This window comes from Lynx rufus, unplaced genomic scaffold (assembly GCF_022079265.1).
Source record: "Lynx rufus isolate CCGP_SWC_20201006 ecotype Redwood Valley unplaced genomic scaffold, mLynRuf1.p SCAF_7, whole genome shotgun sequence".
Lineage (NCBI taxonomy): Eukaryota > Metazoa > Chordata > Mammalia > Carnivora > Felidae > Lynx > Lynx rufus.
This window is the reverse complement of record NW_025814889.1, coordinates 82,165,554-82,186,438: the sequence shown is the minus strand read 5'-3', so window position 1 is coordinate 82,186,438 and position 20,885 is coordinate 82,165,554. Positions and strand designations below refer to the sequence as shown.

Below are 20,885 nucleotides of genomic sequence, written 5' to 3'. Positions count from 1 at the left end.
CCTCCATGTACTTTTTAATTTCCTCTTTAATTTCCTGGGTAGTCCATTGATTCTTTAGTAGGATGTTCTTTTGTCTTCAAGTATTTGTTATCTATCCAAATTTTTTCTTGTGGTTGATTTTGAGTTTCATAGCATTGTGGTCTGAAGATATGCATGGTATGATCTTGATCTTTTTATACTTATTGAGGGCTGATTTATGTCCCAGCATGTGATCTATCCTGGAGAATGTTCCATGTGCACTCAAGAAGAATGTGTATTCTGCTGCTTTAGGATAAATGTTCTGAATATAACTGTTAAGTCCATCTGGTGCAGTGTCTCATTCAAAACCATTGTTTCCTTGTTGATTTTCTGTTTAGATGATCTGTGCATTGCTGTAAGTGGGATGTTGAAGTCCCCTACTATTATGGTATTACTCTCAATGAGTTTCTTTATATTTGTGATTAATTGATTTATATATTTGGGTGCTTTCTTGTTTGGTGCATAAATGTTTACAATTGTTAGTTCTTCTTGGTGGATAGACCCCTTAATTATGATATAATGCCCTTGTTTATCTCTTGTTACAGTCTTTATTTAAAAATCTAGGTTGTCTGATATAAGTATGGCTAGTCCGGCTGTCTTTTGGTGACCATTAGCATGATAGATGGTTCTCCATCCCCTTATTTTTAATATGAAGGTGTCTTTAAGTCTAAAATGGGTCTCTTGTAAACAGCATATAGATGGATTTTGTGTTCTTATTCATTCTGTTACCCTATAACCTTTGATTGGAGCATTTAGACCATTGACATTAGAGTGAGTACTGAAAGATATGACTTTATTGCCATTATGTTGCCTGTATAGTTGGAGTTTCTGGTGGTGTTCTCTGGTCTTTTCTAGTCTTTGTTGCTCTTGGTCTTTTTTTTTTTTCCATCTTTTCTCCCCTCAGAGAGTCCCCCTTAAAATTTCTGGCAGGGCTAGTTTAGTGGTCATGAACTCCTTTAATTTTTATTTGTCTGAGAAACTTTTTATTTCTCCTTCTGTTTTGAATGACAGCCTTGCTGGATAAAGAATTATTGGCTGCATATTTTTCTGATTCAGCACATTGAATATATCCTGCCACTCTTTTCTGGCCTGCCAAGTTTCTGTGGATAGGTCTGCTGTGAACCTGATCTGTCTTCCCTTGTAGGTTAAGGACATTTTTTTCCCTTGCTGCTTTCATGATTCTCTCCTTGCCTGAGTATTTTGTGAATTTGACTATGATATGCCTTGTTCATGGTCGGTTTTTGTTGAATCTAATGGGAACCCTTTGTGCTTCCTGGATTTTGATGTTTTTTTCTTTCCTCAGGTTAGAAAGTTTTTCTGCTATGATTTGCTCACATAAATTTTCTACCCCTTTTTCTCTCTCTTCATCTTCTGGGACCCCTATGATTCTGATGTTACTCCTTTTTAATGAGTCACTAAGTTCTCTAATTTTTATTTTGTGTTTTTTTGCCTTAGTCTCCCTCTTTTTTTCTGCTTCATTATTTTCCATAGATTTATCCTCTGTCTCATTGATTTGCTGCTCTGCCTCATTCATCCTTGTTGCCATAGCACCATTCGAGAATGCAGCTCAGTTATAACATTTTTTATTTCTCCCTGACTAGCTTTTACTTCTTTCATCTCCACAGACAGGGATTCTAATCTGTTTTCAACCCTATCTAGTATTATTATTGTGATTCTAAATTCTGGTTCAGACATCTTGCTTGTATCTGTGTCAAGTCCCTGGCTGTTATTTTTTCTTGTTCTTTCTTTTGGGGTGAATTCCTTCATTTCATCATTTTGGAGGAAGAAAAGGAATTAATAAAGTAAAAAAAAATAAAACGAAAAAAACTAAAAACAACACAAAGAAATCAAATAACGGATGCTAGATCCTAGGTGTGTTTTGGTCTGGTTGTTGAAAGAAGCTTGATAGATTAGAGAAAAAAAGAAAAAGAAAAAAAGAAGAAAGCAAAAAAAGGAAAACGTTTGAAAATTTGAAAAATGAACACAATAAAATAGAATTAAATGAATGATGAAAGTAAAATAGAATTTTAAACATTTACAAAAAAGTAAAAAATATAGTAGAAAATAATTAAAGAAAAATATTTTTATAAAAATGAAAATAAAAACAGTTTTTTTCTTTCTGTATCCAAGTATAAGAAAATAAAAAGGAAAAGAAATTGAATAAAAGGACCAGTGAACAGAATGAAGTATGATTGAAATTACATCTGGTCTCCCGTAGAAGTCAAGCTATGAAGCACTTTATCTCCATAAACTAAGCAGGTGGAGAGACGTGTTTGTGAAGAGCCCTCTTGGACCATTTGGGCGGGGTTTAGTGTAATGGCCCTGTCCTCCACTAGATGGGCTGCTTAGCATACTGGGGCGAATTGCTGTGGCTTGTGTAGGTGTGTATGCACATGTGTGGGAGGGTGAAAATGGTGTCACCCAGCTACCCAGTCTAGTGTCAGAACTTTGTGCTGTCCACGACTGGCAGCCAAGCACCCCCACCTTTGTCTCTGGCTTCCCTACACTCCCTGCTTCTACACTGTCTGTGACCAAGCCATCAGGCTGCATGGTGGCACCTGTCTCCTGAGTTTTATCCCAAATAGGGCTGTGTTTCCTGACCCCTCACTTCTGAGGGACTGCAGCTTTGACATGCTCAGACCTTCAGGGGGAGAGTCGCGCTGAGCAATGGCCAGGTGCCAGCCCACTTCCAGGAAAGTTCGTGAGACTGTGCTGCTGCTGATGCCCAGAGACTGCAGCTGGGTGCCAGCCCGCCCCAGAAAAAGTTTGCACGATCTTCTAGCTGCAGAATTTCAGGGTTTATGGAAAATCACAACACACATCTGGCACCAAGCTTTACCCTTAATGTCCTTGTTCCAACACCAGCAAATGTGGTTGTTCTTTGGGGTCCGCTGGGACCTTTGCCTTGGGGTTGCTGCATGGCCTCTACCAAAAGTCCTCCCAGCAGGGGAACCGCTTCTCCCCAGGTGGCCCAAGGACCCCTCAGACCTTGCTCTTTGCTCCTGGGGATTCACCCTTCCCACAGAGCACCACCAGGTATCAAGCTGTGGAGTTTTAGACTGCACTCTCCCTGTTTATGGAGTCTTACTGGAATTTAAACCCTCTCCTTTCTCCTTTCTCCTTGTTTAGTCTCTGTGGCTCTTTCTACTTTCCCACTTTCTCTCCAACTGCTTTTTTTGGGGGGGGGTGCTTTTCCCATACTCTCCCCCCATCTCTGCTTTTTCTCCACAAGCAAAAACAGCTCCCTGCCCTCTGTGGCTTCTCTCTCCTCTAGTTCACCTCTCCATGCTGCATACCTGCTGGGTTCTGTGGTTCAGGTTGTGTAGATTGTTGTGTTAATCCTCAAATCAGTTTTCTAGGTGTGCAAGATGGTTTAGTGTTGATCTGGCTGCATTTCAGGGATGAGAGATGAAAAAAAACCTTACATGCTGTTCTGCTGGCCCCTCCCTTGTTTTTCTTTTCAGAATTACTTTGGCTACTTGGGGCCTTTTGTGGTTCCACACACATTTTAGGATGGTTTGTACTAGCTCTAAGAAACAATGCTGTTGGTATTTTGATAACAATTGTATTAAATGTGTAGATTGTTTTGGGTAGTATAGAAATTTTAACAATGTTTTTCCAATCCATGAGCATGGAATGCCTTTCCATTTCTTTGTATCCTCTTTGATATCTTTCATAAGTCTTGTATAGTTTTCAGAGTACAGATCTTTTACCTCTTTAATTAGGTTTATATTTAAGGTCTTACTGTTTTTAGTGCAATTGTATATGGGATTTATTTCTTGATTTCTTTTTCTGCTGCTTTGCTATTGTATAGAAATGCAGCAGTTTTCTGCATGTTGATTTTGTACCCTGCAACCCTGCTGAATTCATGTATTAGTTGTAGCAATGTTTTGGTGGATTCATTTGGGTTTTCTACATACAGTATCATGTCATCTGCAAGTAGTGAAAATTTGACTTCTTCGTTGTTGATTTGTATGCCCTCTGTGTTTTTGAAAGATTTTTTTTTGAAAAAGTTTATTTATTTAGAGAGAGGGAGAGAGAGAGGCAGAGAGAGAGAGAATCCCAAGAAGGCTCCACATTTTCAGTGCAGAGCCTGATATGGGGCTGAATCTCACTAACTGTGAGATCATGAACTGAGCCAAAGTTGGATGTTTAACCAACTGAGCCACCCAGGTGCCCCAACCTTTATTTCTTTTTCTTGTCTGATTATGGAGGATAAGACTTCAAGTACTATGTTAAATAGTAATGGTGAGAGTGGGCATCCTTGTCTTGTTCCTGATGGTAGGGGAAATGCTCTCAGTTTTCCCCCATTGAGGATGATGTTAGCTGTGGGTCTGTATGTTAGCTGTATATGGCCTTTATGATGTTGAGGTATGTTCCATCTATCCCTAGTTTATTTAGGGTTTTTAAAAATTTTTTAACACTTATTTATTTTTGAAATAGAGACAAATAGAATGTGAGCAGAGAATGGTCAGAGAGAGAGGGAGACACAGAATCTGAAGCAGGCTCCAGGCTCTGAGCTGTCAACACAGAACCTGATGCAGGGCTTGAAGTCATGAATTGTGAGATCATGACCTGAGTTGATGTCAGATGCCCAACCAACAGAGCCACCCAGGTGCTCTGCCACCTATGTCTTTATCAAGAATGGATGTTATTTTTGTAAAATGCTTTTTCTGCATCTATTTATAGGATCATATGGTTCTTATCCTTTCTTTTATTAATATGGTGTATCATGTTGATTGATTTGTGAATATTGAACCAGCCCTGCAACCCAGGAATAAATCTCACTTGTTCATGGTGAATAATTCTTTTCATGTACTGTTGAATTCAATTTGCTAGTATCTTGGTGATAATTGGTTTGTTCATTTTTAAAAAATGTTTATTTTTGAGAAAGAAAGCATGAGCAGAGAAGGGGCAGAGAGAGAAAGGGGGGGACCCAGGATACAAATCAGGCTCCACACTGACAGCATCTCGAATGTGGGGCTCAAACTTATGAACCATGAGATCATGACCGAGCAGAAGTTGGAGGCTCAACTGACTAGCTTTGTTCATTAAAAAAAATGTATTTACTCTCTTTTGTTCCAGTTGGGTAAATGCTACTGATCTGTCTCTAGTTCACTGATTGTATCTTCAGTCATGAGGTCATCCAGTGAGTATTCAAAATTTCTGTTATTGTGTTTAAAGTTTTATAATTTCTGTTTGGTTCCTTTTAATAACTTTAATTTCTTTTTGAGAGTTTCTGTGTTTTCATTTATTTAAGAGAAACCACAATTAAGAGAAGCATTTTTATAATGGGTGCTTTAAAATCCATATGAGATAATTCTGAAATTTGATTCATCCCAGTGTTGGCATCTATTAATTGTCTTTTTCATTCAAATTGTGGTATTTCTGGTTCTTTGTGTGATGAGCAATTTTGGATTATATTTTTGATATTTTTTTATAATATTCTGAACCCTACATACTATTTTACTTATTTATTTTTTTAGCAGTTGGTCTCTTTGATGAGGTGAAGCTCAAGGGCATGTGATTGCGTATGTTCAGCCTCTTGCTGAGCCCTGCCAACACCATCCTGAAAAAAGTGAACACTCTACTCATGCTGCCTCATTGCAGATGGGTAGGGTGGAGTGGAAGTTCAGCTTCCTTCTCAGCCTTGATGACACCTTCACACTGAAAGTAGGGTGCTGATTCACACTGTCTTTTTGCCTTTAAGTGGAACTGTACAGTTAACCCCATCACTAGACCCTGCTATCATCAGGGAGAGGCAAACAGAGATCTGACTCATACCACTTTGTTGCTGCAGAGTCGGGCTTCCTAGTTCCATGCTAATCTTTGCTGGCCAGGGGAAGTGGGTGAGTGGGGAGGCCAACTAGCCCATCTCACACCACTTCATTCCATATCGTTGATGGTAGATAGAGGTGGAGGGTCAGCTCTCCACTGGGCCCTGTTCACACAGGGAAGAAGAAGAAGAGCTCACACTACCTCTGCCTCACACAACATCATTCTGACTTGTTAATGCCAGATGGGAGTGGAGGCTTAACTCCCCACTGGCCTCACACTGTAGAGGGCCAGAGTGTTGACTAGTCCTATTTAGTACTGCCTCATTCAGTCTTGTTGCTCTCAGGTTGGTGTGGAGTTTCAGTTCCCCTTGGACCCCAATGACAGCAAGGGTGGAAGAAAGTAGAATGTAGCTTCAAATGACACTACCTCAAGGTGGGAGTGGAGGCTGGCTCAACACTGGACCTGCTGATACTACTCTGCAGAGGGAGTTGAAGCATTCCCTATTTCCACTGGATGAGAATGAAAGATCAGCTTCCCACTCAGCCCACTGAGAGCATCCTGCCTGGGAAAGCAGAGTGAGATGCTTTCACTGTGTAGGGGATGGACGATCTACTCCACTTTTGGCCCTGCTGATACTATCTGATGGAGGAATTAGAGAACCACCTGCTACAGCCAGTTATGAGATGGAAGATAGCTATCTTCTGAGACCAGCCAACATTGCTAGGTGTGGGAAATCATTGCAATACCACTTATGCAGGGTGGGAAGGCGGAATTGAAAATCAACTCCCTGTCTGGTTCTGCTGAAGCTGCAAAGGTTGGGGTGTGTATTTTTTCTGTTGGTGTTTCACTGGAGTAGGGAAGCTATTCCCCAGAGGTTCTCCATTGTTAGCTCATCTTTCTCCTGGTCCTTTGGTTAGGAGAAATAGCCTTTTTGGGGAGTTTTTATATTTTTGTGCCTGTTGATGGTTCTGGATTGAAAGCTTCTTAAGTTCTCTATCTGGGATATATGAGAGTTGATAGAAAACCCAGGAGTCTCACTGGCATGTTGTTCCTCAATTCTTGAGGTCCCTAGGTAGTCTTCCTTCTTTCACAGCCTTCTTATGCTTGCTTGTGTTCTCTCCAGGTTTTTTAGTTGTAATATCTGTGAGGAATGCTTCTACTTCATCTTTGCTGGAACCAGAAATAATAATCTTTAGTTTTTTAGGATACCTTAATTGAATATAGATTCTAAGGTGGCAGTTTATTATGTATGTATGTATGTATGTATGTATGTATACATACTTATTTATGTTGAGGTATGATTGACATACAAAAATGTTATATGTATGTAATGTATTCATCTTGATGAGTTTGAAGTATATACTATGAAAAGTCACCATGAACAGTGCAATAAGCCTAACTGTCACCTCTAAAAGTACCCTTCTCTCCCTGTTTTTATTTTTTTTGCTTGTGATAAGAGTATTTAACATAAGAACTGCTCTTTTAACAAATTTTTAAATATTGTTCACTGTTGGTACTATATTGTATAGTAGATCTCTAGGACTAATTCATCTCCTACAACATGAAACCATTTACCCTTACATTTTTTTTAATGTTTATTTATTTATTTATTTAAAAAAAAATTTTTTTTTTTTCAACATTTATTTATTTATTTTTTGGGACAGAGAGAGACAGAGCATGAACGGGGGAGGGGCAGAGAGAGAGGGAGACACAGAATCGGAAACAGGCTCCAGGCTCTGAGCCATCAGCCCAGAGCCCGACGCGGGGCTCGAACTCACGGACTGTGAGATCGTGACCTGGCTGAAGTCGGACGCTTAACCGACTGCGCCACCCAGGCGCCCCAATTTATTTTTGAGAGAGACAGAGACAGGATGCGAGTGGGTTAGGGGCAGAGAGAGAGGGAGACACAGAATCCAAAGCAGGCTCCATGTTCCGAGCTGTCAGCACAGAGCCTGACGTGGGGTTTGAACTCATGAACTGTGAGATAATGACCTGAGCCGAAGTCGGACTCTCAACTGACTGATCCATCCAGGTGCCCCCATTACCCTTTAATAAACACTCCCCAAAATCTCCCTCCTCCCACTCTCTGGATTTGTTTTCCTTTTTCAAGGTTGCTTTGGCTCTTTGGGGTCTTTTGTGGTTCCATTCAAATTTTAGGAATGATTGTTCTCGCTCTGAGAAAAATGTTGTTGGTATTTTGATAGGGATTGCATTAAATGGGTAGATTGGTTTGGGTAGTTTAGACATTTTTTTTTGAGAGAGAAAGGGGGTGCAAGTGAGTGAGGGGCAGAGAGAGAGAGAGAGAGACAAGTGGGGCTCACCCAAAGCAGGGCTCATGTTTTTTGCCCAAAGCAGGACTCAAGCTAATCCAAAGTGGGGCTCAAACTCATGTGTCATGATGATTGATTTGTGAGTATTGAACCCCACTTGCAACCCAGGAATAAATCTCCCTTGATTGTGTTGAATGATTTTTTGTAATGTATTGTTGGATTTGGTGTGCTAGAATTTTGCAAATAGATTCGTCAGAGATTTTGGCCTGTAATTCCCTTTTCCCGTAGTGTTTTTATCTGTTTTTGGAATTAGGGTAATGCTGGCTTCATAGAATGATTTGGATTTTTTCCTTCCTCTTGTATTTTTTGGAATAGTTTGAGAATTAGGTATTAATTTTTCTTTAAACGTTTGGTACATTTTTGGTACATTTGCCTTTGAAGCCATTTGGTGCTGGACTTTTGTTTGTTTGGAGTTTTTTGATTACTGATTCAATTTTGTTGCTGGTTATTGGTCTGTTCAGGTTTTCTATTTTTTTTTGTTTCACTTTTGGTAGTATATATGTTTCTAGGAACTTGTCCATTTCTTCTAGGTTGTCCAATTTGTTGGCATGTAGTTTTTTACAATATTCTCTCTTTTAAAGTTTTTTTTATTGTTTATTATTTTTGAGAGAGAGAGAGAGAGAGAGAGAGAGAGAGAGAGAGAGAGAATGTCTGACAGCAAGCAGGGAAGGGGCAGAGAGAGAGGGAGACACAGAATCGGAAGCAGGCTCCAGGCTCTAAGCTCTCAGGACAGAACCCGATGCGGGGCTCAAACTCACAGACTGCGAGATCATGACCTGAGCTGTAGTCGGCCACCCAACCAACTGAGCCACCCAGGCACCCCTACAATATTCTCTTATAATTGTATTTCTGTGGTGTTGGTTATGATTTCTCCTCTCTTATGATTTTATATATTTGGGTCCTTCCTCTTTTCTTTTTGATGAGTCACGCTAGAAGTTATCAATTTTATTAATTTTTTCGAAGAACTAGTTCCCTTTTTGATTTGTTCTATTATATTTTTTAGTTTCTATATCATTTATTTCTGCTCTAATCTTTATTATTTCCTTGCTTCTTCTGTCTTTAGGCTTCATTTGTTGTTCTTTTCTAGCTCCTTTAGGAGTAAGGTTAGGTGGTTTATTTGATATTTTTCTTGCTTCCTGAGTTAGACCTGTATTAGTATATACTTCCCTCTTAGGACCACTTTTGCCGCATCCCAAAGGTTTTGGACTGTTTTGTTTTCATTTTCATTTGTTTCCATGTATTCGTGTCATTTATTTTTTTATTTCCTTGTTGATTCATTCATTGTTTAGTAGCATGTTGTTTAACTTCCATGTATTTGTGGTCTTTCCAGATTTTTCCTTGTGGTTGACTTCTAGTGTCATAGTGTTGTGGTCAAAAAAGGTGCATGGTATGATTTCATTCTTTTTGTATCTGTTGAGCCTAATATGTGACCTAATATGTGATCTTATGGAGAATGTTCCATGTGTATTCTGAAAAATGTGTGCTCTGTGGAAGCATCCCATGCTCATGGATTGGAAGAGCAAACATTGTTAAAATGTCTATACTGCCCAAAGCAATCTACACATTTAATGCAATATCTGTCAAAATACCAACAGCATTTTCTCAGAACTAGAAGAAACAACCCCAAAATTTGTATGGAGCCACAAAAGACTCAGAATGGCCAGAGAAACTTTGAAAAAGAAAACAAAACTGTAGGCATCACGATTTTGAATTTCAAGCTATCTTACAAATCATCAAGATGGTATGGTGCTGGCACAAAAACAGACACATAGATATATGGAACAGAATAGAAATCCAAAAATTGACTCACAACTCTATGGCCAACTAATCTTTGACAAAACAGGAAAGAATATCCAATGGAAAAAAGACAGTCTCTTCAGCAAATGGTGTTGGGGAAACTGGACAGCAGCATGCAGAAGAATGAAACTGGACCACTTTCTTACACCATACACCACTTTCTTATGCCATACACAAAAATAAAATTAAAATGGATGAAAGACCATAACACAAAGGATCTTTAGACATTAGCCAGACATATACCTGGTGGCTACATGAAGGCATGAAGGGAGTGCGTGTGGTTTCAAGGAATGTCAGGGAGTTACAGAAAGTGTTGTGTATAAGCTGTTTTTTGGGGATCATGGAGCTCTGTATCTCATAATGCTATTGCATTCAATAGCCTTGAGATCAGAACATTGCTGACATTTTATCTATTACCCCATTCACCCTCTAGGACTTACAATACACTGTCTAGAAATAACTCCACGGCATTTTCTGTCAACTTTTTTTTTTTTTTTAAATTTTTTTTCAACGTTTTTATTTATTTTTGGGACAGAGAGAGACAGAGCATGAACGGGGGAGGGGCAGAGAGAGAGGGAGACACAGAATCGGAAGCAGGCTCCAGGCTCTGAGCCATCAGCCCAGAGCCCGACGCGGGGCTCGAACTCACGGACCGGGAGATCGTGACCTGGCTGAAGTCGGATGCTTAACTGACTGCGCCACCCAGGCGCCCTGTCAACTTTTTTTTTTTTAAAAAAGCTTTTATTTTAATTCCAGTTAGTTAATATAAAGTGTTATATGAGTTTCAGGTGGTGTAGAATACAGTAATTCAACACCTCCATACATCACTCTGTGCTCATCACAAGTGCATTTCTTTTCTTTTTAAAAATTTTTTTAATGTTTTATTTATTTTTGAGACAGGGAGAGACAGAGCATGAACAGGGGAGGGTCAGAGAGAGGGAGACACAGAATCTGAAACAGGCTCCAGGCTCTGAGCTGTCAGCACAGAGCCCGACACGGGGCTCGAACTCACGGACTGCGAGATCATGACCTAAGCTGAAGTCGGCCACTTAACTGACTGAGCCACCCAGGCGCCCCGTCACAAGTGCATTTCTTAATCCCCATCACCTATTTAACCCATCCCTCCACCCACCTCCTCTGGTAGCCATTGGTCTGTTCTCTATGGTTAAGAGTCTGTGTCTTGATTTTTCTCTTCCTTCCTTCCTTCCTTCCTTCCTTCCTTCCTTCCTTCCCCCTTTGCTTGTTTGTTTTGTTTCTTAAATTCCACATATGGGTGAAATCATTGGTATTTGTCTTTGTCTGACTCATTTATTTTGCTTAGCTCCAGCTATGTCATTGCAAATGACAAGATTTCATTCTTTTTAATGGCTGAATAAATGTTCTCTTGTGTGTGTGTGTGTGTGTGTGTGTGTGTGTGTGTGTGTGTGTATCACACATCGTCTTTATCCATTCATCAATTGATGGATACTTGGGCTGTTTCCATATCTTGGCTATTGTAAATAATGGTGCTATAAACATAGGGGTGCATGTATTCCTTTTTTTAAAGTTCATTTATTTATTTTTGAGAGAGAGAGAGAGGAAGAAAGAGAGGACACAAGCAGGGAAGGGACAGAGAGAGAGGAAGAGAGAGTAAATGCTGTTATCTCAGCACAGAGCCCAAAGGGAGGCTTGAACCCATGAACTGCAAGATCATGACCTGAGCCAAAACCAAGAGTCAGACATTTAACTGACTGAGCCCCCCAGACATCCCTATATTTATTCCTTTTATTCAGTGTTCTTGTATTCTTTGGGTAAATACCCAGGAGTGCAATTGTTGGATCATAAGGTAGTTCTATTTTTAACTTTTTGAGGAATCTCCATGCTGCTTTCCACAGCAGCCACACCACTGTGGAATTTCCACTAATGGTGCATGAGTGTTCCCTTTTCTCCATATCCTTGCCAAGACTTGTTGTTTCTTGTGTTTTTTATTTTAGCCATTCTGACAAGTGAAAGATGATATCTCATTGTAGTTTTGATTTGCCTTTTTTTTTCTTTGAAGATTCCTTATTTTGCCTTAATTTTTGAAAGATATTTTCACTGGGCATAGAATTCTAGGTCAATAGAATTCTTCCCAGTATTTTAAAGCTGCCATACCATTGTCTTCCGGGTGGAATAATTTCTTTTGAGAAATCTACTGAAATTCTCATGCTTGTTTTTTTTAATGAGTAGTTTGTTTTTTCTTGGAATGATTTCATCACATATTCTTGTTTTGGTTTTTGTAAGTTTTATATGATATATCTAAGTGTGTGTGTGTGTGTGGGGGGAGATGTTTGTGTGTATCATTCATCCTGATATTCTGCAATGGGTTCTCTGGTTTTCTTGGGTCTGTGTTTTGTTTTCTTTCATTACGATTGGAAAATTACCTGACATCACTTCAGATATTTCTTTCTGCCCAATTTTCTCTTTTCTTTTGGGAGTTCTATTGCACATATTTTTGAGTGTTTTATATTGTCCCATTGCTCTGAAATGGTTTACTTTTTTTCCCATACTTTTTTCTCTTTGTACTTAATTTGGATAATTTCTGTTGACTTGTATTCACTTTCACTGATTCTTTCCTAAACTGTGTCCAGTAGGCTTATGAACCCATTACAGAGTTTTTTATTTTTGTTCACATATATGTTAGTGCTAGCGTTCCATTATGCTAAACAAACACACAAACACACACAAACTTTCTCTCTTTCTGTTAAAGTTTCCCAACTGTTCATGCGTGTTGTCCACTTTGCTCATTAAATCTTTTAACAGAGCAATTGTAATTATTTTATAGTCCTTGACTAATAATTCCAACATACGTGTCATCTCAGAGTTAGGTTCAAAATTGTGTTTTGATAATGAGTTGCTTCTTCTTGATTTTTTGTGTGCATTATAATTTAAAAAATGTTTACTTATTTATTTTTGAGGGGGGGTAGGGAAAGAGAGAGAGGGAGGCAGAATCCCAAGCAGGTACTGTTCTGTCAGTGCAGAGTATGTCATGGGGCTTGAATGAACCACAAAATCATGATCTGAGCCAAAATCAAGAGTTGGATGCATAAGTGACTGAGCCATTCAGATGCCCTTGTATTGTAATCTTTGATTGCATGTTGGACATTACATGTAGACAAATAGTAGAGACTGAGATAAATAGTATTTATATACAGAAGTGGAGAAATGGGTGTGTATTTTATTCTGTAAAGATAATGATAGGTTTTTTCATCCTAGTCAGGAGTTGAACTGAATTTAGTTTTTGTTGTTGCTATCAATAATTTCAGTGCACCATAATCTTCAAAATCCTTCCATTATGGGCTTGTAATATCTTGTGTATAGTGTGGTGGCTCAGTGGCTAAATTCACTGATGTTGATCTGGAAAAATGTCTCAGAGAAGGGGAATGCAGTGGCAGATGTGATGATGTAGGCATTTGAAAAATACAGGGAAATAAATGCCTACAAAGATGGTAGAGTTGATTGGTTACTGCCAAGTTATATTGATGCCTTGATGAGGGATAGTGGGAGTTAAGGGATGTTAACGAGCAGTTAGTGGCTATGAATGAGAGACAGAGGGTCTACTTATGTTGTAAATTACAAAGAGGCCCTTATCTCCTGTAGTTGAAGGGCAGACATAGTTGAGTGACATGTTGATCTACTTGTTAGAAGTATAGAACTCCAGAGACATTTCAATGCTCATCCAAGGCAGATCAGTTATAAAACTCAAGACCCTAATGGGGAAAACATGGGTACTGGAAACATGGAAAAGGCACATATGGATGAATGCTTGTGAGGATTTTGACTTTGTTGCTTGCTATTAACAATTTGGATTTGTAGAGGTGGCCCACTCTTCCCTACCAAAAGTTAGCTGAAAGATGCTTCTGAGGCCTCTCTCTTATAAGGCACCAGATGCTTCTTCCTCAGTTCTTCTCCTGGATGCCAGGCTGGTAGCTAGTATTATCCACCTGAGGACATACTGGTCTTGGCAAAGGAGGGAAGAACATATACACTAGAAAAATTGAAAGAGTTGGCTAGCTTGTACTGGCACAAGTCAGAAAAGTGTCTCTGGGATTGCTTTTTGGTCAGGGTCCCAGAATATAATACTGGTTGAGGAAGAATTTATTGACATCCTCAAGATGTGGGATTTCGCATCTTAGCAACAACCCCATTTCACTGCTGGAGTGGCTTTTAAAACCTGAAAAAGTGATTTCCAACAACACTGAGTGATGTGGAAATACCTGACTTTCCCTGAAGGATGGTAGTGGAAGGAATAAAAAGGCTGAAGGAGGTAAACATAATGGAATGATGTAAGAGCATTAGATTCACTAGAAGATTTGTTCTACAGGAGGGTCAATAGGATACATTCACTGAGGACATAAGGAATATGCTGCTGAGAGGGACATCAGCATCACTAAAAGTTCAATAATGACACTCATTCACTAGGGATGATAGTAGGACAGATGGTCACAGAGTTGGGCTTGTTAATTTTCATGGTGATAATGGGCCCTTAGGAGTAGAGGCCATGTGGCTCTACTTGACTGCCAGAAGCATTTGCCAGAAGGATTGGCAAAGTCAGAGAGGCAGCCAAGGGACTTGAACTGCAGGAAGTTGTGGAGATAGTTAATAGACCATAGTATCCTAAAGCCTCCCTAAGTAGCATCTGTAACTCTTCCAAATTCCTCAGTCTCATCTACAAATGTACAGTAAAACCTTGGATTGCGAGGAACTTGTTCTGTGAGTGTTACACAAGATGGACAAACATTTCTAATAAATTTTAACTTGATAAATGAGCAATGTCTTGCAATATGAGTAGTATGTGATGCAGAATGTCATATATCACAACTGAGCCAATGGTTCTTCTCTCTCTCTTACTGCGGGATGGTGGGTGATCATCTCCCATGCTTGGATGCTCAGTCTCAGGCCACAGTGTTGGGCAGAAATCAGTGATTTTATATAACTTTGGAAAGTGCCCACAACTGGCATCTGACTTTTGCTTCCAACTGTTGCGTCGTGAGCAACAGCAAGAGGTTATGGAGGAGATCTTGTCTGCAGAGGAGGAGAAAAAGTTGGGGGAATCCCTCACTTCAAATGAGATTAGAAAGATGTGTAAAATGTGGGAAACAGTGAAAAATTTTGTAGAAAAGCACCACCCTAATAAGACTGTAGCAGTGTGAGTGATGAATCTGTTTAACGACAATGCAATATCACTTTTCAACGAAATCTTCAAAAGGAGGCAAAGCAAGTGTCATTGGATAGCTTCTAAAGCTGCATGAAAAGTAAAAGATTCCATTGAGCCAATAGGTATCAGTGATTCTGTTAGTGATAGTGAAAGTTGTCCTACACAATAGCCCTCCTTTCTCTTGTCTCCCTCATACCAGCCATGAGGGTTTTCAAAGGCAAGTTCAGGTTAATTTGTTTATTTTTCTTTATATTTTGTATTTTCTTGATTATTTTATATTGTATTACGTTACAGTATTGTAATCGTTTTTATGAATATTTTTGGGTTATAGAACGAATCATCTGAGTTTCCCTTATTTCTTATGGGGAAATTCACCTTGATATACAAGTACTTTGGATTGCAAGCATGTTTCTAGAATGAATTATGCTCAAAAACCAAGGATTTACTGTGTTCTTTAAAAGTCAGGCACACTTTGCCACACTCCAGCTTCTATAGATTTTAATCATTGTCAACATGGCCTAAGATAATCTCTTCGTCTGATTTTTCCTTTAAATGGAATCCAAATCATTCTGATTTCAGCTCTCAAATGAGTCAGAAATGTCCTTATGAATGATCATGAAATTCCATGCTGTCCTTTACAGTAGGAAGTATTTTCTATAGGAGATGCCAGAAAGAGGCAACCTTTTAAGAGCTGCCAGAGGGAGAAACTTCAGAAAGCAAATAGTTGAAAACCTGAGAAAGATGATCTGAAGTATAATTGTGTGTGTGTGTGTGTGTGTGTGTGTGTGTGTGTGTGACATCATGAATAATATTTTCTGGGAAGTATGGAGGAATTTCTGAAAAAATGGGCTTACAACTTTTTGATAGTGATTGGTAAGACTAATAGCTTTTCATGGGAAAACAGACTTAAACATTCAGCTGATCACCCGATTTATGATAAGCAAAATAATTTTTAATCAGATTGTTCTTTTTTATATGTAGTCCAAAAATATTATTTTCCTAATTTCCCCTCTTATTTCCCCCTAATATTTCCCCTTAATTTCCCCCTTATATGTACCAGAAAAAGGATCTTTGAATATCTTTCTCTTGCTTGCAAATTTAAAACAAAATTTTGATGCATGCTCACAATCGATTCATATGAGAAATTACTTTAAAAGAGATATCAGGGGCTCCTGGGTGGCTCAGTCAGTTAAGCATCTGACTTTGGTTCAGGTCATGATCTCACAGTTCATGAGTTCGAGCCATGCATCGGGCTCTCTGCTGTCAGCACAGAGCCTGCCTTGGATCCTCTGTCCCCCTCTTTCTTTGCCCCTCCCCCATTTGCACTCTTTCTCTCTCAAAAATAAATAAAAACATTAAAAAAGAGATATCAGAAGCTCAAGTTATCAGTTGGAGTACCTTCAAGAATTTCATTCAAAATTTCTATTGATTTTGAGGCCATTAAATTTTTTTTTTCAATGTTTATTTATTTTTGGGACAGAGAGAGTCAGAGCACGAATGGGGGAGGGGCAGAGAGAGAGGGAGACACAGAGACAGAGCACGAATGGGGGAGGGGCAGAGAGAGAGGGAGACACAGAGACAGAGCACGAATGGGGGAGGGGCAGAGAGAGAGGGAGACACAGAATCGGAAACAGGCTCCAGGCTCTGAGCCATCAGCCCAGAGCCCGACGCGGGGCTCGAACTCACGGACCTCGAGATCGTGACCTGGCTGAAGTCGGACGCTTAACCGACTGCGCCACCCAGGCGCCCCGATTTTGAGGCCATTAAAATGAATAAAGATGCACTATTTTTCTGGTCACATCCTTGAAGGCTTGTTTTACTTGTTTGTTCCTTAAGGTGTAAATGAATGGGTTCAATAAAGGAGCAACCGAAGTATTGAGAACAGCTATCCCCTTATTGAAGGCAACTCCTTCTTTAGCTGAGGGTTTTATGTACATGAAGATGCAGCTGCCATAAGACAGGGAGATGACAATCATGTGGGAAGAACACGTGGAAAAAGCCTTTTTCCTTTGCTGAGCTGAGGGGATCTTGAGAATGGTCCAGATGATGTTTGTGTAGGAGAGAATCACCAGCACCAGAGTGACCACCAAGGTCACAACTGCTAAGATAAAGTCAACCAGCTCCAGGAATCTTGTGTCTGAGCAAGATATTTCTAGGAGGGGTCCATAGTCACAGTAATAATGATTCAGCATGTTGGAGGCACAGAAATCCAGCTGACTGGTCAGGATGATTGGGGATATGATGATTAGGAATCCAGCCAACCAAGAGCAGAGGACCAGCTGGATGCAGACTGTGCTGCTCATAATGGTCATGTAATGCAGGGGTTTGCATATGGCCACATAGCGGTCAAAGGACATGGCAGCCAGAAGGTAAAACTCTGTGGCTCCGAGGAAGATGGCAAAGAAATACTGTGTGAAGCAGCCAGCAAAGCTGATGCTCTTGTTTCCAGTTGTGATGCTGAACAGCAGCCTGGGAGTAAAAGTGGTTGTAAAGGAAATTTCTAAGAAGGAGAAATTCCGGAGGAAGAAATACATGGGAGTCTGGAGGTGGGAATCCAGTAGAGTAAGGGTGATGATTGTCAGGTTTCCAATGATGCTGAATATGTAGGTGAGGAAGAGAAATATAAAGATTACAAGTTGGATCTCCGGGATGTCTGATAGTCCCAGCAGAATGAATTCTGTCAGAAAGGTTTGGTTTTTCATTGCCTGTGAAGCTGAGAAGGAGATAAATGAGTGATGAGAAAGACAGGAAATCTCAGAAATATTGAGTGAGAATGTGGATTTACTATGGAATTTGTTCATGGGAAATTCTTTTGTCCACCTGACCGAAAGAGAATGTTTGTTTCAATCTAGCCCTTCACAAAATTTGCTAAAGTTCCCATATAGGAGGCTTTATTTCTAAGACCCTTTCCTTAGAACAACACATGGCCACCTGGTCTTAATTTTTTTTTCAACGTTTATTTATTTTTTGGGGGACAGAGAGAGACAGAGCATGAACGGGGGGAGGGGCAGAGAGAGAGGGAGACACAGAATCGGAAGCAGGCTCCAGGCTCTGAGCCATCAGCCCAGAGCCTGACGCGGGGCTCGAACTCACGGAGCGCGAGATCGTGACCTGGCTGAAGTCGGACGCTTAACCGACTGCGCCACCCAGGCGCCCCGGCCACCTGGTCTTCCTAATGCATGCTCTGCATTTTAATTTTTATTCTCTTCATCTTACTTTTCCTTTCATATCTATGCAACTCCTTTCCTATTATAGAACAGCCTTAATGCTTTAGCTGTTTGCTTCATTTGCTGTCCTCTCCCACATATTTGGCACCTGTCCTATCCTTTTGCTATCCTTTTGCTCTGCCTGATAACAATCCCCAACCCTCCAGTGCAGGAGTGAATAGCTCTTTTTACATGTCCTGGCTTTTGTGCCTGGCAGCAGGGCTTGAGAAAGCTTTGGAATTTTGAGTTCTTTTCTGTATGAATCCCTTTCTCCTAGTTTTAACTGACAGGAGAGAGATAACAGCCAATAATTCCAATAAAACTTGCTTTAACTCCTTTAAATATTCAGGGAGGAATGTTTATCTGCATCTGGATCCCTTCTTATGCTCTTTAACTCTCTAAGCCATAGATGCAACTCTGGTATAGAAAACTAGGGAAGAGTCAGACTGGTTCCTTACAGATTAATGAGCATTCCTCCAAGGAAATAACTTGCTAGATGCAAGGATCCTTTTGGGCATTTCCCTTTTGTTGTGATCTTCCAGATTCCCAGAAACTAAGGAATATCAAGGTCTCTTCTGAACTGGGTGCTTATCTGGAACAGATTCACAGTGGAGCCCATCCATGAACCTGGACCATTGTTATCATTGGACTATAAGGTCCAGAAAATGTCATGTTCTGTCTGGGAGGCTCAGGCTTTTGTTCACCAGCCTTTGGTCTTTGAAGAATTTCTCTACATTGTCATTAAAAAACTTACATTCATATTTCACATAAATGCCAGCACAAGTGTATATATTTAATTGTTCAAAGATGTTCATTTTATCATTGTAGTAGTGAAAAGCTATAAATAATAAAAATTCCACCAACGGGTGAATGGCTAAGTAAATTATGGTCATTCCTATTTGGAATAAAATGGGAAATTTGATTTGTACTGGCTTGGATATGATTACAATATATTCCTAGTGAAATAAACAGGTTGGTATTCATTACATATAGTGTGATTTTTATCAGTGTAGGGAACTGGAAATTTATATGTATATTTCTAAGTGCACGGAAATAATCTGGAAGAATACCAAATGATCAATGATAGTTATTTCTGGAATGCTACTGCACAAAGGGTGGAAGATTTTCCCTTTTACGTTATACCCATTTTGGTCATTAACATTTTTTAAAAAACAAGATTTTTTTTAAAGTAGGCTCCATGCCACCCAGGCACCCCTAAAAAACAAGATTTTTAATGTTAGAAAACAAAAGTAGAAATCATAATCAGATTTTCTAATCCATCACCACAGCCGGTAACATTGATGACTGTGGATGTACTCACTTTTGATACTCAGGAAAGATGATGAGGGATTTTACCTCTCGATGCTATGAATCAAAATTGAGATGTCAGATGTGGATGAAAAAGTAGAATAAAACGTAACATACTTTCTTTTCTAATGCTGATCCATGCTGTGTTTTCTTGCAAAGTATACAAGCTTCTTGAGCACTGGTTTGAAAAGAAATAGTTTCTAGCTCTCACTTGCTACTGCTTTTTCTACAGTTGATTCAAATTAGAATTGGATCCATAATTCTTGAAAATGCTGCCTTATATAAGCTAATGGAAATCTTTATTCTTCAAAGTCTCATTTTCTCCATTTTGTCTAAAGACTTGTTGTGGATTTCTTTGTGATTTTATACCAGTTTGAGTGATACACACTTTATCTACTTTACTCAGCAGAGACATTAAGGGGTAAATTATGCCCTGGGGACCCAGGTCTAGAAAATTTTAGTTAGTCCTTAGAAGAAATAATGTTGGTGATTAACATTTGACAGGTAACTGGGGATGATATTCCCAACAGACTCATGAGGCAGTTGCCACAAGAGTGTCAGTTACAGGATAAAAGCCTTGTGGGAACTGAAACGATAATGATGATAACAATAGTTTAAAAAAATGCAACAATGTCAGTTTTTTGAGTGGTTTACTTGAGCTGGGCAGGTTTGTAGCAACTTCCATTCCTCTTATTTTATGCTTACAACAACATTTGAGGCAGTAGCTATTATTAAGCTCTCAGGTCACCTACTTTAGTAGGTATGTGATCTTCAGCAAGTGACCTAGCCTCTCTGTGTCTCAGTTGCTTCATCTGTAAAATGGTGGTAAGAATAGTACCTATATCATAAATTTGTCATATGAACTAATAAATGTGTAAATGTATGTAGAGTGCTTAGAAAAGTGCTTGGAATATGATAAATATAAGACGAGTTACTATTATTGCTATTACTGTTTTGTCCATTTTGTAGATGAGGGAATTAAATATCCAGAAGTTATGTAACTTTCCCAAAGTCACATAGCAGGTGCCTTGAATTATTGGGATTTGAGAACAGGTATGTCTAATTCTGCAGCATGCTCCATTTCTCTTCAGGAGCATGAGGCATGTAGAAGTAGCGTTTGCTTCCTATTGTCAGTGGCATTAATATATTGCCATAGGGAAAGCTCAGGATTTATTTCAGAACAACCTCTTTCCTTCTTGTGTTGGACTATTGTTCTTGATTCTTGTTTTCTGACAGAAGGCAGGATACTCTACATCCCTCTACCTTTTCTCC

General features: G+C 39.5%; 1 protein-coding gene across 1 annotated transcript; it reads right to left on the bottom strand.

Moving 5' to 3' along the window:
* Positions 1-16,862: 16,862 nt before the first annotated feature.
* LOC124501935 (olfactory receptor 6C4-like) lies at positions 16,863-17,801 on the bottom strand. The gene has a single exon (XM_047066378.1). The coding sequence runs from the start codon at positions 17,799-17,801 to the stop codon at positions 16,863-16,865; it is 939 nt and encodes a 312-aa protein (XP_046922334.1).
* Between the last annotated feature and the right edge of the window lie 3,084 nt (positions 17,802-20,885).

Excerpts from the sequence above, each read along its gene's own strand:
- LOC124501935 (XM_047066378.1), bottom strand. The coding sequence starts at position 17,801 with ATGAAAAACCAAACCTTTCTGACAGAATTCATTCTGCTGGGACTATCA.